The sequence below is a fragment of the Heptranchias perlo genome, chromosome 25 (assembly GCF_035084215.1).
Source record: "Heptranchias perlo isolate sHepPer1 chromosome 25, sHepPer1.hap1, whole genome shotgun sequence".
Lineage (NCBI taxonomy): Eukaryota > Metazoa > Chordata > Chondrichthyes > Hexanchiformes > Hexanchidae > Heptranchias > Heptranchias perlo.
The window spans coordinates 41,449,002-41,463,941 of NC_090349.1; the positions used below are offsets into that span (position 1 = coordinate 41,449,002).

At 38.4% G+C, this 14,940-nt stretch overlaps 1 protein-coding gene across 9 annotated transcripts in view; it reads right to left on the minus strand.

Moving 5' to 3' along the window:
• The window catches only part of arvcfb (ARVCF delta catenin family member b), a 268,627-nt gene that overhangs the window by 5,986 nt on the left and 247,701 nt on the right, over window positions 1–14,940 (minus strand). For 7 of the 9 annotated variants that reach the window (XM_068006115.1, XM_068006116.1, XM_068006117.1 and 4 more), the window contains 7 exons: window positions 14,228–14,378; window positions 11,570–11,762; window positions 10,614–10,725; window positions 8,535–8,634; window positions 4,411–4,458; window positions 3,523–3,614; window positions 1,599–1,711 (listed from right to left, as the gene is read on the minus strand). In XM_068006115.1, coding sequence (XP_067862216.1) covers window positions 1,610–1,711; window positions 3,523–3,614; window positions 4,411–4,458; window positions 8,535–8,634; window positions 10,614–10,725; window positions 11,570–11,762; window positions 14,228–14,378 — 798 coding nt within the window. In that variant the 3' untranslated portion in view covers window positions 1,599–1,609. The remainder of the gene's footprint in view (window positions 1–1,598; window positions 1,712–3,522; window positions 3,615–4,410; window positions 4,459–8,534; window positions 8,635–10,613; window positions 10,726–11,569; window positions 11,763–14,227; window positions 14,379–14,940) is intronic. The other 2 variants (XM_068006119.1, XM_068006120.1) reach the window with 2 other exon arrangements.

Below are 14,940 nucleotides of genomic sequence, written 5' to 3' on the forward strand. Positions count from 1 at the left end.
TGCAAGACTGACTGTTTCAGCAAGACAGGAAGTATTAATCTTTCGTTTAGATGGCACCAAAAATTTTGCATGCAAGTACTCTGTAAGCTCACATGGGTGTCAGTGCGGCTGAGTTGGAGCACTCTCACTGAAGTCAGAAGGTTGTAGGTTCAAGTCCTACTCCAGGTCTTGAGCACCTAATCTAGGCTGATACTTCAGTGCAGTACTAAGGGAGTGCTGCACTGTCAGAAGTGCCACCTTTCGGATAAACTGTTAATCCAAGACCCCGTCTCTTCCTTGACGTAGATGTAAACTATGCTATTGGAAGAGCAGCGAGTTCTCTTGGCCATTGCCCTTCCCTCAAACGGCTTAACTGGTCATTCATTTGATATTGTGTGAGGAACCTTGCGAGCAAGTTGGCTGCCATATTTGCCTATATGACAGGGACTACACTTGAAAAAGAAAATAGTTTAGATTAAAGCTGTGAGTTAATCAGAGTTAACTTCCGTGATTCTCATGCTCATTTTTTGAGATTAATTTTTTTAATGCACATTTAAGTTAGTGCAACTTAACAAAAAGTTACTTTTTAAAAAAAAACACAAATCACATTGAAAAATTACAACTTCCAATGAATGAGTCTGCTTTATCTTGCACACAGTCATAATTTATTTGTAGGTATTTAAATAAAACTAGCCAAAATGTCACAAAATTCGACCAGTGCTGTTCTTTGCAAGATGTGTGGTCCGAAACGAAGCCAGTTATGTTCACAGTCTGAAGTTGCAAATTGAAACAGAAAAAGTACTTGCCTTGATCGGCGACTTTAAAATCAAAATAGGTCCGAAGTGCAGTTTGAAAAAAGTAACAAAAAAAAATCTACTTAGGAAAAGGAGTAAGCCATTCAGCCCTTCGAGCCTGTTCTGCCATTCAATTAGATCATGGCTAATCTGTATCACTGTATTACTTCTTGTAATATTTGCATTTATATAGTGATTTATCGTAACAAAATGTCTTGAAGCACTTGACAAGGAATTACCTTTGAAGTACAATAAGTTATGTGGGCCAATACAGCAGCCATTCTGTGAAGTAATGCCCCACAAACAGCAATGACATAAATGACCAGTCTATTTTTTTGGTTGAAGGAGGAATTGTGGGCTGCTTACGAAAACTCTCTGCTCCTCTTCAATAGTGCTATGGGACCTTTGCTTACTCCAGAAATTCAGGTGGAAATTAGACAGGGTTACTGCTAAAATTGAGGTCTTGGTTTATAGATGTTTAAGTGGCACAGATCTGTCTTACAATTCAGATGTACATTAGTATGATACATAGGTTGGTCACCTTATGGGAGGAACAAAAGTAACCAGTTTACAGAAAATGGAAGTATCTGAAGTCTATTGTGATTCTGGTAGAAACATAGGATTTTAAAACAGCCTTTTCGTATAAAATAACAAGGCTCCTGAAAGATCTAACTGTTGCAATGAAAAAGCAATACTAGGAAGCAACTGCGGTGCAAATATTAGTCATTGAGACTTCAAAAAAAAATTACATGGTTTACTACTTAACTTCAAAGTGATTGGAGGTTGTCATGTGACTAGATTATTAATCATGTGATTGGAACCTACCATGCATGCACTTAGACCCAGGAGTCAACGGGCTGAGGTTTAGTGTCATGAGCATCCACAAGATTCACTGAGGCCCTATTAATCCTGTTAATGTTTCTCTTATTTGTATCATTCTGTGGCAACAGGGAAAGGGTTAATAGCAAGAGAGCTGGCCTTAAAACAGGTATAGATAAAAGCAAGTTAGTTTAAAATTAAAGCAATAAAGTATACTTGACAGCTCGAAGGTCAAGGCCACAAAGAAAAACCTTAAGTATAAAAAATTATTCCTAATGTGGAATTTGTGTATTAGAATTTGGGAGCGGTGAAGTCCCATTTTGATCCAAATTCAGTTGTTTAGCTGGACATGTGGAAGTGAAGGTTACTGATGATCTGCCCAATATGTGATCGAATTGACAGCAATTTTGAAGAAATTGTGAAGTCTCAACAGTCTGACATAAAATTTCTAAATAATGCAACACCCAGATGTAGTGCTCTGATATTTAATGAAAACTAAAGGATTTCAAAATGTTTTCTATGTATATCAGAGATTGAACTGAAAAGGAAATGCAACTTCACTCATGTTATTTAATTGAATTAGAAGATGAATTAAAGTGATGCAATAAATCTGAAGATTTTGTTTGAAAGCATACTGAGGTTTAAAAGGAAAATGTGAGTATCTGCTTTAGACTATAATAAAACAAGAATTGAGAGTTCATAACACAGCATATTCATGAAAATTTATTCTCCCTCCTTCATTTTTACTTTCTTATTCCATTTATTTAAAAAGGACAAATTACAGGTGGTTTTATAAAAGTGAAAATAGATCAGGCTAATGTAAAATTCAAAATAATAATGGATTTGAAACACTAATTTTTGTGCACATTCGATTTAAAAAGTGCTCCACCCAAAAATGACAAGTCTAACTATAATTAGTTCAGTTGCTTGCATAATTTAGTAATGGAGGTGTAAATTAAAAGCCATCTTCCAAAAACTTCAATGAAGAGAACTCAATAAAACATAAAATTTGCATTGTAAAAAACTATACATTAGGTTTTATTATACATTACTATTCACCAGTATCACAAATAGGTTTCTTCCCTAATACTACTGTAATGGAGTATGTAGTCATTGTACTAGCTACAAAATTATGCCAGTCGACCATACCTACACATTGTGCTTCTCTTTTATACTCTGCGACCTAACGGAACCTGCACTTCAAAAAAATATATATTTAGCAGTGGCAGTACAATTTGTCCAGTTCCCTGACTCTGCCCTGTGCCCCTCAAAGCTGAATCTGCCATGCCAGCTTCTAAATCTGGGTTTGCTGTATGGCAGACTGATGCACTGAAGCAAGATCAAGTAGCCAAACTAATGTTTATCGACTGACCACAGAATATACTCCAGTTCTCCAAAGTTAACATTGTGAAATTCAAAGCTTTCAAAAAAATTTTTAAAAAATTTACACGATTTTCTTTGTGGCCTTAACGTTTCTGGAACAGTTCGAGAACACAATTCATGCAAAATTCATGTACACGCTTAAGCACCCTTTTGATTGAGCGCAGCATTAAACATTCATGCATATAGCTGACCAAACATGGAAAGAGCAATCCAGAACAAGAATTTTGTTAAGAGGGCAAGAAAGCAGATAAAGCACCTAATCAGACGTTACCACCAACTAGGGCAATAAGCACGAAAATCATTATTTTCCTCAAAATAGCTAACTGCAGCAATAATTGCCATGCATTTATGAACAAGTCTATCACAAACAATAACCAACAAGCACCATAAAATACATCTATGCGTGCAAGGGCAATAGCTAACTAAGGAATTTTTCAACAGTTCTATCCAGAAATGGATTCAGGCATCAATGAGGTCTGCCTCATCTAAGTGGTAGTGTTTTAAGTCTATTGTGTGTAAAGTACAAGTGACTGTGCAAGTAGCCTACCCGCAATGGTTGCCGCTCAAAAGTATCCCCAGAAACGTCCGTAGTCTTATACTTGCGCTCTTTCTCCCTCTGCTCCAAGGTGGAGTACGCATCTGTGGTGACCAATGTACAATTCAAATACAGAGGCATTCATCTCAAGTGAATCATTTCCATGGATTTATCATGGTTTATATTATGCAGCACATTTTCAGAAAAGACTAGAAAACTAGAAAAATAATTCACAACCAGTCAAATCTTAGATCTCCAACACGCACCAAAAAGACTAGATGCCAGGTTAACCCACAAGCAGATTTTGGACAGACACAATCATTTAAGCCAAGTCTGGGGGAGAGGGAGGGAAAGAAAGCAGGAGAGAGAAAGACACAGAGGAATTGTTCATGGACGTACTAATCTAAGACCTAGTGTGTCAAAAAAGTTCACACTTTACAATAATTCACAGGCGTGTAGAATGTCCATAACTTATAAAAATACATCTAATGCACAGGTCAGTAAAAATATGCATATTGTAGTAACAGATTTCCACAGCTAGAGGCTGCAGTTGAATTACTTTAAATCTTAAATCATTTCTGTGGTTATTTCAAGTACTGCAACACAACATGTACTTGAAAAACACATCACCACGCCCCAAAGAAAAAAAATCACAAAGCTGTGACTGGGGGATTTCAACCCCTTGCAAAGCACACAGTCCAAAATCAAATTGAAATAATTGCCGAATTATTTATTTTTCAACCAAACCTAGATATTCTTCAGTTAAATAATAAAGCATGCTGTTTAAATGGAACAAGTGCTGCAAGATAATTTGTTCCTGGTTAAAGCACTGAACATGGGGTATACGAGCAAGAGCAATTCCTGAGATCATGAGAAAGGAGAATTCGAAGCCATGTTTACCTGGGCCAAACTCTTCCATGGATATCATTTCAGCAGACCATTTGTTACCTAAAAATAGAACTGATCATGAGGTTCCTAGTATGCAAAAGTTGAATCTGCTTACTGAAATCAGTAGGCTTCCAGCGTCCAATGTCAAACCCTTCGAGAATTGCAGGGCATTTTTTGAAGTTCTAAGAATTTAACAGTTAAAATATTTTTCTCCCCTCAAATATTTGGCATCAGTTAGTTAACTCTGTATATGCAACAGTGAAAACAAAGTACTGGAAACATCTCTTTCCATTAAAAGACAAAAACATCCCCGCTGCTTCCTCCTATCAGCATACCTTATTCAACCTGTGGCATATTTCATGTTCACAATCAATGCATTCCCATTATTTGCAGACAGCAGGCATGATTCTGGCAGCTTTTCCCTTTCCCATCACCCTCAGGTCAGACACTGAGCTCTGCTGCGGTGGCTTCCTCCCCCACATCTTATCATTTCCCAAGACTGCTTTCTTTCACCTCACATAGCCCACCTCCATAATACACCGAGTCATTGAATTTCTCAGACGTTGGCCTCTCCATTTGTATATTCATAAAATACAAGTCATTCAGAATGCTGCGGCCCATGTCCTCACTAACACCAAGTTTCACATCTCATCACCACTGTCCTCTGAGTAACAATGAACTGACTTCCTGTGCCCCACAGAACTGCCTTCAAGATTCTCATCTTCACCTTCAAATCCCTCCATGGCTTCACCCAGTCCCTGGCTTCATTATCCACTTCAGTCTTATGTTCCTACAGTACTGACCGACGACTCATCTCTTGTTTAATCATGGGTGGTTGCTCGTTCTGCTCCCTCTCACCCTCCTTCTGGAGTTCACTCCCTCAGTATCTCCATCTCGACACATATCTCCATGCCTTCAAAAATCTCCTTCGGACCCTCCTCTTAAATCATGCTTGTGCCTGTTCACGACCCTCCTCTTTTCCCCAAACCCTCATTATCCCCGTGTCCACTCGCTATCCACCACCCTGTAAAGCATTCTGATCATCTCTATGTATGCAATTAGTGGTACACAATTGCAAGCAATCATTCTTGTTCGAAAAAGCTCCCTCCATCTCACAGCCAATTAAAAACCATTAAAACCTGCGGCTGTGCCTGGGTGAGCAAAAATGTCAGCTAAAGACCTGAATACGAACTCGTGAATCAAATTCTTTACAACCAGAACCTTCAGACTACAGCTTTGGTCACAGTATGTCTTGGGGATGGCAACATTTTCATTATTTTTGGACACACTGCCTCTCATAGGGTCAACACAAAGTTATTGAATGACAGCTAGAATTGTGTATTAAAAATATTTCCAAATATTTTGCATATTTCCAAAAGCATTTTAAACATTTTTCCAGTTTCATTTTGCTGAGCTGGTGATCTTAGAAGTAAACTGGTCAAAATTGCAACTACCAATAGATGAAATTGTGGTGAATCAAGTAGCAACATTCAGTTCTATTTAAACTGGATACTATAATTTCACTGGATGAAGCATTGGCTCAGAATTTGATGTCAAAACAATGGTGGGGATAATGGCGCTCACTTAATTATGCGCAAATTGTACAGCAACTTCAGGCGAGGGCAGATGTGCAGTTAAATGTGGAAATCCAAAAGTTGCTGTCCAAATTGCGCCACTCCGCCGTTAGCTTTGTGAAAACGGCATCTCGCTGTCTGACTCACCGTTGAACTACACTGAACTGTGTGAAGTTCCTGTATTTGCGGTAGATACGAACTAAACTGGCCACAGAAATCAAGTCAAGTCATTTCAAGTCTAAGTACCCTTTTAACAGCATGATAAGTGTTAATTACTGCCAATCAATCTCTCTGGCACTGAAAATGAACTATTACAAGTGTGGAGTCTCATTCCTTCAGATTTTAATTGTTGGAGATTTAAAAAAATTAAAATTAAATAAAAATTTGTGTCTCTTTTTTTCTCACTCTTAATCCAATCTTTCTTTTCTTCTCTTTCTCCTTCAGTACCTGATTTGACATTGAATTCACTCACTAACTTACACTTCCTTCTCAGTTCTTGTGCTGTTCATTTCACAATCCTTCAATCTGATTGGTTAAGGAGATACACAGTTGCTAGCCCGGTTCACTCAGATCCCAGGCGCCCTGTAGAGGGCATTGCGCTTTTTCATCTCCCACTTCTAGAGACTTGTGGCACAAAATATCGTGGCGATTAAACAGGCAAGAGCAAGTCTAACTAACTGTAGGTGCCGTTCGTTGCCCTGCTACAGCAAATTCTGGGCTAATAATGCTAACCAACACAAAGCACTCAAGATTGGATGTCATTTGGTGCTTTATACATTTCACAACGCATATACACACACACACAGAACTAGACAAAGCACCATTTAATTTTAAACACATCATAGTATCATACAGCATATAGGGAGGCTATTTGGCCCATCGTGCCTGTGCCGGCTCTTTGAAAGAGCTATCCAATTAGTCCCACTCACCTGCTCTTTTCCCATAGCCCTAAAAAATTTTCCTTTTCAAGTATTTATCCAATTCCCTTTTGAAAGTTATTATTAAATCTGCTTCCACCACCCTTTCAGGCAGTGCATTCCAGATCATAACATCACGAATCAACTTTACAATTGAGGAGACTTTTTTTTTTAGAAAAGGTGGAGGTGGGATTTCATAAGTCATTTGTGCTCCTGCAAAAGTAACAAATGAACCCCAACTTTAAGCAACTGGAAGACAATGCTCAACGCTATATAACACACCGATAAAGTGAAAGAGATGCGATGTTTCTTAGCATGACAGGTCATATATTCACAGATGCAATTCTCCTTGCAATACAAACCAAGAGATTAGATCCCACAGGGAATAACAACTAGCAACAACTTAACCTGGGCCACTTTTTAGTTCCCAGTAAAGGATTACAGAGCAGCATTGGCAGAAACTTGGGAACAAGTTGCTTGCAGGCTCCCTCAGATGGATGCACTATGTACACTACAAGAGGAAAACTCATTCTGTGGTGAAGTAAAACATTTCAACATAGTACCATAGTAGGTACAGCACAGGAGGCGGCTATTCAGCCCATCGCGCTGTTCTTTGAAAGACCTATCCAATTAGTCCCATTCCCCCGCTCTTTCCCCATAGCCCTGTTAATTTTTTCCCTTCAAGTATTTATCCAATTCCTTTTTGAAAGTTACTATTGAACCACTCTTTCAGGCAGTGCATTCCATATCATTACAATTCGTTGCGTAAAAAAATATTTCCTTATGTTGCCTCTGGCTCTTTTGCCGATCACCATAAATCTGTGTCCTCTCGTTACTGACCCTCTGCCACCGGAAACAGTTTCTCCTTAATGACTTTCAAAACCGTTCATGATTTTGAACACCTCTATCAAATCTCCCCTTAACATTCACTGTTCTAAGGAGAACAACCCCAGCTTCTCTAGTCTCCCCACATAACTGAAGAGTTGACATGTAATGATTTACTCGTTGTTCTGACTGTGCACACATTTTAATTCAAATAAAGTGCCAAGCTGACTAAGGAAATCAAATTGAATGAGGCTTTCCCCTCTTGAGCCAAGAATGCACACGTTTTACAATGGTAGCAGCATTACTGCGGTCCTCAATTCTTTCTAAACCATGTGTACTTCGTTTCCTAAAATTAGGATCTGAAGACTGGCAGGTGGGATTCTATGATAAGCACCTGGTTGTAGTTCTTAAATCAAGACACACAAGGCAGTGTCAGAAAAGCAAAATGTGGATTTGTTCCTGCAATCCCCCAGAAATTCCTGACCTCAGGTGTGATGCTGTGCACGAGAGCCAAAGTCCAAGTACCTCAACAACAAAGGGGAAAAGGGGGAAAAAAATCAGTCCCTTTCAGAGCAACATTAGCAGAGATCTAGCTGGTGCAAGGGACAGGAAGACAATTCCACTTACAAATAAGAGAGGTTGCATAGGATAATTTAGTATGGCTACCTTATAGAAAGTGATGTTTTAAATGATGTATATTAAACGTATAGTATTTTCTAAAATCTAAGGCGATGAATGTTGGTGCTGCAGGCAGGCTACATAAATCAGACAAATTGGAGACACAAGAGAATGTGACCAAGTGCTAATGACCAATACTCACCATCTTTCTGGTTCCTTTCAATTAATGGCAGAGTGCTGTCATCATAGCCAGTTGCCTTGCCACCGCTTCTAGCTCCTTTGGGGAGTGTAGTTACATTAGGCTAGATAGTGTTTTAAAAAAAAAGCAGTAAGAAATTCAGTTCTGATGCAATGAATAGATATAATTTTTTTAAAACTTTGCTTTTCCCTCTATCCTGAAAGGTTCATCCACGAGTATTGTTCCACAAGAGCCAGGCACCCCCTAATACCTCACCCATGCAGCCATTTTTCAAGTGCGAGTCTAAACAGTGGGAATCAGTAGCTGATTTGACTGCAGAATAATGCAGCTATATCCGATTCTGCCATAATCAAACATGCAGACTTTCCAGCAGGGTTCATCTGTTTGTGACCATCAGCGGGAACCTTAGTCTATCCATCTCCACCCACCCCACCCAAAGAAATCCACGGCACTAGGACCAGTTATAGAAGCCATACCCCCACCCTGGCTGTGATCAGATTGGGAATTAAAAGATTTTCCTGGACTTTGTGACTTAGCTACATATTGACTTTACCCACTGACTAAGACATCATAGACTTCTGAAATGGTCAGTTAGTTATTCTTAGATTACATCATAATATTTCTTGAAGCTCTGTGTACAAAACTGAATTATTATTAGCACTGGCACAAGCCATGAGCTTCCTAAAACTAATAGAAATACTAGGAAATCTGTAATTAAAATATTAAGTTCCTTTTGAGCATTCCTGTTGGCCAATAGTAATCATGCAACTCTTCAATTGTTAGTGTCACTTTCTGGGAATCTCATTAACCAACAGTAATCATGTGACCACTGATTTGTTTCTACCAATACCATGTACCTTAGTTGCTAACAAGAATGTGAGATATCAGATTGTTCAGTCTTTGTTTGACAGGACTCTGAACCATTGCTAGTAAAAGCAGAGCAGGTGGAGGTGGCAATTCAGTAGGTTTCAATTAATTCAGCAGGTTTTAATTAATTCAGCAATGATTCATGGTAACCATACACTTTTCCAAGATAACTTCTGCTAAGTGATTGGTCCAAAGCAACAATAAACTGAAAAATATAAAGTATGATTGGTGCCTGAAAACCAAATTACTTAAATAGTATTATATTTATTTAAGGACCCTAATAGTGCCAATAGTAATGAATTATATCAATGATGATGGATTTGATAGCGCTAGTTGAGGGAATATTGACCAGAACACCATAACTCCTTGCTCCTCCTCAAAGTGTGTCATGGGATGTTTCACATCCATCTGCACAGGCAGCTGGGACCTTTGTTTAATGTCTCATCTATTGAACCAGGGGGTCAACCTAGATTACATGCTCAAGCCCTGGAGTGGTGTTTGGTCTCATGACTTTCTGGCAGAGACGAGACAATATATAATTGGGTAAGCAATGGAATAGCAGGAAATATATATACTGCAGGACATATAATAAATATACTTTTAAAAAAAGGTGTCCATGAGCAGTTCCACAGGAGATCAACTTAGTCTATAAGAGAGTGTTAAAGACAAGTGATTTATGGTTTGCACCTTCAGAACAATCTCAAGAATGCAATGCATTTTCATTTATTTTCTACTTCAACCTTTCAAATTCAAATTTCATTCAGAACAGTCAAATAGCTTTTTATAACAAACTGAATTATAGAAGAGAGCAAAAGTCAATATTATTTGTATGTTTAGCACTTTCCGTTTTTGACGTCCTGTCTATCCCAATCAGTTCAGGAGGTCAGATTGCGAGCTGTACTGTCATGTTGAGCTTGTAAAAGCCCTTGCAGATGAAGCAAAATTGTGACTTAAATATCGTACAAATGGCCGACTAGACTGAAAAATTACAACATAATCCTGTCTTGAAAGGTTTAACGAATTAGTGATGAACATGTAGATAATATACTAATGGTATAACTACAGCTTGAATCAAATGCTGTCAACTCTCTCCACAAAACTGCTGACCTTTTAACAGTCCACATTATGCAGCTAACTCATCCCTCAAAGCTGCACAACAAAAACCTAGAAATTATTCTACATCAGTTTACTTAATGTCCTAAAGGGGACGCTTACCTGGAAGTGGGACTTGTTCCAGCCATCTTTGTGCAAAACATTTCTCAACTCCTTGTAACTCCATACTGTCTGCAAGACATGAGCTGCAGCCTTCATCTCCCTGACTGACTGGCTACAATGTTGAATTCAAATCAATAAAAGACAAGTTAAAAATTTGCAAAAATATTAATGCATCTTTAGACAGTTTCAATATATGTGACGTATTGAAGACCATTGAAAGTAAACTGTAGTTGCCTTTGTTTCAAATTAAAAAATAGTTCTCCACACATTTACCAGCTTGCCTATTATTTTAATCCCCAACTAAAAGTCTCATGCAATCCCTTAAGCCTTAGTAATGCATTAGGCTCTTGCAGCTGATAATTAAGCTATATGGGACAACATGCACAGAGACCTGAGTATTCAGAAGCAGAGAGAATATATTTTGCTTGGTTGAAACATATTCGGAATTCCCATTACGGAGAAAGTTCAAAGTTTTAGGATTCCCGAAAGTACAAACTATTCCAGGACACTATATATGTGTATCAACTCTTACCGTCTCATGAATACGCACACTAATGATGTCTGATAACAGTATGTACTAACTTGATTTATACTAGCATATATCTGCACATGGTAAGACATTTTCCCAGTTTTAATTCTCAATGGATTCACTTCTAATGAAAATATGGCAAAAACCTGGTTTTAAGAACTCTACAATGGTACAGCAACACTGGAGCAGCAGGATGTGAGTTTGTGCCTCCAATTCCTGATCAGGCCAAGGAATTGTATATTAGCTGCATGCTTTGTTTTGGATTTGTTACAAAATAAAATCTTGGTTCTGCAAATGCAGTCTGTTAGGAATAGTGCTCAACTAAATACCAAAAAGAGGAAAGGACCTTCCAGTTCACAGACATAAATCTAAATTCCTCTAAACATCTAGAATTTTATAGCTAATTTATAAACATTACTGAGTTTACCTGGATTTGTTGATTGCCACAAGCTTCTCAATGCCCTGTGCTTGAATCAGGGATCGGGAATTTGATGAACTGTCAGTAACAATCTCATGGATAGTGTTGAGTATTGCCACTATTGTGTCTTCTTCAAGGTTCTTGGCAGGTCTTTGTTGGCCTCCCGTCAGATTGCTTACTAGATCATGCATAGCATAATTACCTGCAGAATAGCATGGGGGTAGAAAATACAATCATGAAAACTCATTTACCGAACATACTTTTCAAGAATGACAAGACAGCAGGACGGAATGGATTTCATTTTAATAGGATTAAGTTAACCTACTTTATCGCTGCCAAATATTTTTCAATCAGAAAAGTATGCTTTTGCTATTGGTGATAAATGCATCGCTAGGTGTAATATATTCACACACTTACGCTTCATGCTTAAAATCTAGTTTAGAAGGCCTTGTGGGAATTGACAACACAACTCTTCTGTTGAATTGTGGAAAAATATTTCAGCTGCAACATTTCAATGGGTTTTATTTCCTGAGCTCACAAATACATTCATTTCACAATCTGCAGTTTATCCAAAGCATGCATCATAACATTCAGTTGAAGAGATAATTAAAGTTGGTTCTGTTTCATGCTCATACCGTAACTGCTAGTTATGTCTTAGTGTGCTATTTTAATAGATTGAACTGAAAAACCATCTCAAGAAATTGTTTTACAGGAAACATTATTTTCTATGGGCTTGAACAGTAATTTGCTTCAAGAATTTCTGTTTGAAGGCATGAAACCCCCAATTTCTCACCTGCCTACCCGTCGCATTTTCCTTGTAAGTTAGTTACTCCTCCAATGAATGTTACACTGATCCAGGTATTAGATGCAGGTATTTGCAGCCTGGCGATCGCAGCTGGGGCAGCTGTCGATCTTTGACATCATGGACACTCAACTGTCAGAGGTACGAGATGACCCCCTCCCCTTTTAAAAGGAGTCTTGGTGCCACCGATTGCACTGGCATCACTGTTTACTTTACAGGGTCATTCTCAATGACTGTCAGAAGCAAATCTCTGAAGTTAATGGGGCACCAGAGACCTGGATTTATATCCTACACAGACTAGTGGAATGAAAAGGTCTGGTCTCAGTTGGTTTGTAAAGTCCCAAGTTAAATGAGCTTTGTCAGATTCATTCCAAGTGGTTACAAGTTTATAGCAAAAAACTGTCTGCTATTGAGCAAAAACTAGTCTTCCCAAGGAGGCCAAACAGATGGTTTGTGTGGGATATGGAAAAATTCACAGCATGAAGTTTGAGATGGGAGCAGATTGCTCTTCTGAGGTTAAGGGACTTTAAAGAACTCTAAACTGACTTGGTAATTCTCTATTCTGACATCTGATGCCAAAATTAGCAAGTGTTCCCTTCTTCAGTACCTGTTGTGCTGTGCATTTATTATGAATTTATCTTCAATAAACCTAAAACTCCTTTACGTCAAGCACAATAGATCCTAAGTTGTTTTACAATAGTTGGGGACACCTCAATTAGTGAAATGTACACAAAATGAAACATTTCTGCAGCACTAAAGAGCTGGTGGTATATCCAAAATATAACTAATATTCTTATTGGAGCTCTGATCAGTCACATTATGTAGTGTCATTCTGATAGGTTACATATGTAACCTAACCAAGAAAACAAGATTGTGGCCAGTATAGCAAATACCACAATAAGGCAAAATATTAAAAAAGTGATAAAATATTTCACTGTCAGGTTTAAATTTTCAAAATATTATGTATGCTTTGAAAAAAAAATGAATGAATAGTACATTTTAAGGAGTGAAATCAGCCAAATGTGACTAATCCCAAAACATTACCATTCCACACTCAACACTATAGAAATGCAGAGGGTGTGAGAGGACATCCTTGCTCACTATTAAAAGTGGATTGAGTGATCCAGAGGAAGACTTATTTTTGACTCCAAAAAAAATGATTCTTTGTGGTGGGCAGTCTAGTACTCATGATTAAAATTTTTCACATTCTCCCCCCACTTCTTCCCCCAACCACAGTCAATGGGTTGACTTCCATTGCTGCTTAAAACCCCAAACTCAGGAATTTAAATTAGGAGAGAGGGGGGGAATTTTGGTTACACGTTAACTGGGTCACTGTGTAGTGTGCAGTATCAATTCTGAGGGTGCTGGGGACAGCAGTGGGAGAAAGAAAGACAGGCCATCTCCCTCCTGGCATTAGAAACCACAGAAGTCTGCAGCCAACTGACATGTCAGCTCATCTTCAGCTGGTTCCATAGTCCCCTCTATGGTTTCTTGCTGGCACGTTGCCTCCCTCAGTTGGGAGAGTAACACAGTATGTGGTAAGGACTTCCAAAGCCATTGATCATACCGTCCTGTCATCAGATGAGAGATAGTTCCCTTGGACAGGATGAGACAGATCATGACAGGAGCTAGAGTCCTTCATTACAATGCAGTCCATTCAGTAGGTCAAATAAAAATTGGCAAAATTGTGACACCGAGGTCAACTAAGTTCAAATGACGGTTAAGACTAGAATTTCAATGAGTGCCTTCTGGATGAGAATCCACTGTTTTGCCACAAGAGCAGTTATTTAGTGATTCAGACAAGCTGACACTTAAAAAAAAAGTTACAAAAACTAAAACCTTGACATTTATCTTTGGTACTGTACCTATGAGATCCTTATTGCGTCCGTCTACAGAAAGATTACGCAATGCGATCGCCACAGCTCGTACGACCTTATCGGAATCTGACCTCAGCAGCTCCACTAAGATAGGGAGGCCCTTCTCTTTCCGCACAGTTGAACGAATGTAACTAGACCACTGTAATTACAAGCAAAATTACCAAAATAATTAACCATCTGCATATCAGTGCATACTGGAGAGAGCTGCACACTATAAAGTTATTTTACAAGTTAGAGAAACTGAATTCTGTTACCCAGTCTGGATTTTCTTTAATATATGTGAAGTATTACTCAGTTTAATGAAGACTACAGTAATTGATTATTTACTAACACTGAAGAGCTAAAACTCAGATCATGAAGGATAGTTTGTGAAGTAACTCAGCCCATAAATGTGGAATTCTCACAGCAGCATTGGTTAAGAATTTGAAGAGCAAGTCATCACCTACCCTTCAAAAAAATGAAATCTTTATATTAAAAAAAACACTTTGTTTAAAGAGCAAATGCTGAGAACTCATCCAGGGTATCTCTGCTTCAACCATGCACATCAATGAAGCACCTCATTAAGCTCAGTAACTCCAACAGTGCCGTCAAAACAAACAAAAAAATACATAGTCCAGTCAGCATCCAAAAAAGATATGCTAATATTTCAGATCTAACAGTTCAGCAGAATCCTGCCCAGGTTCTGTTGACCTAGTTTTGTG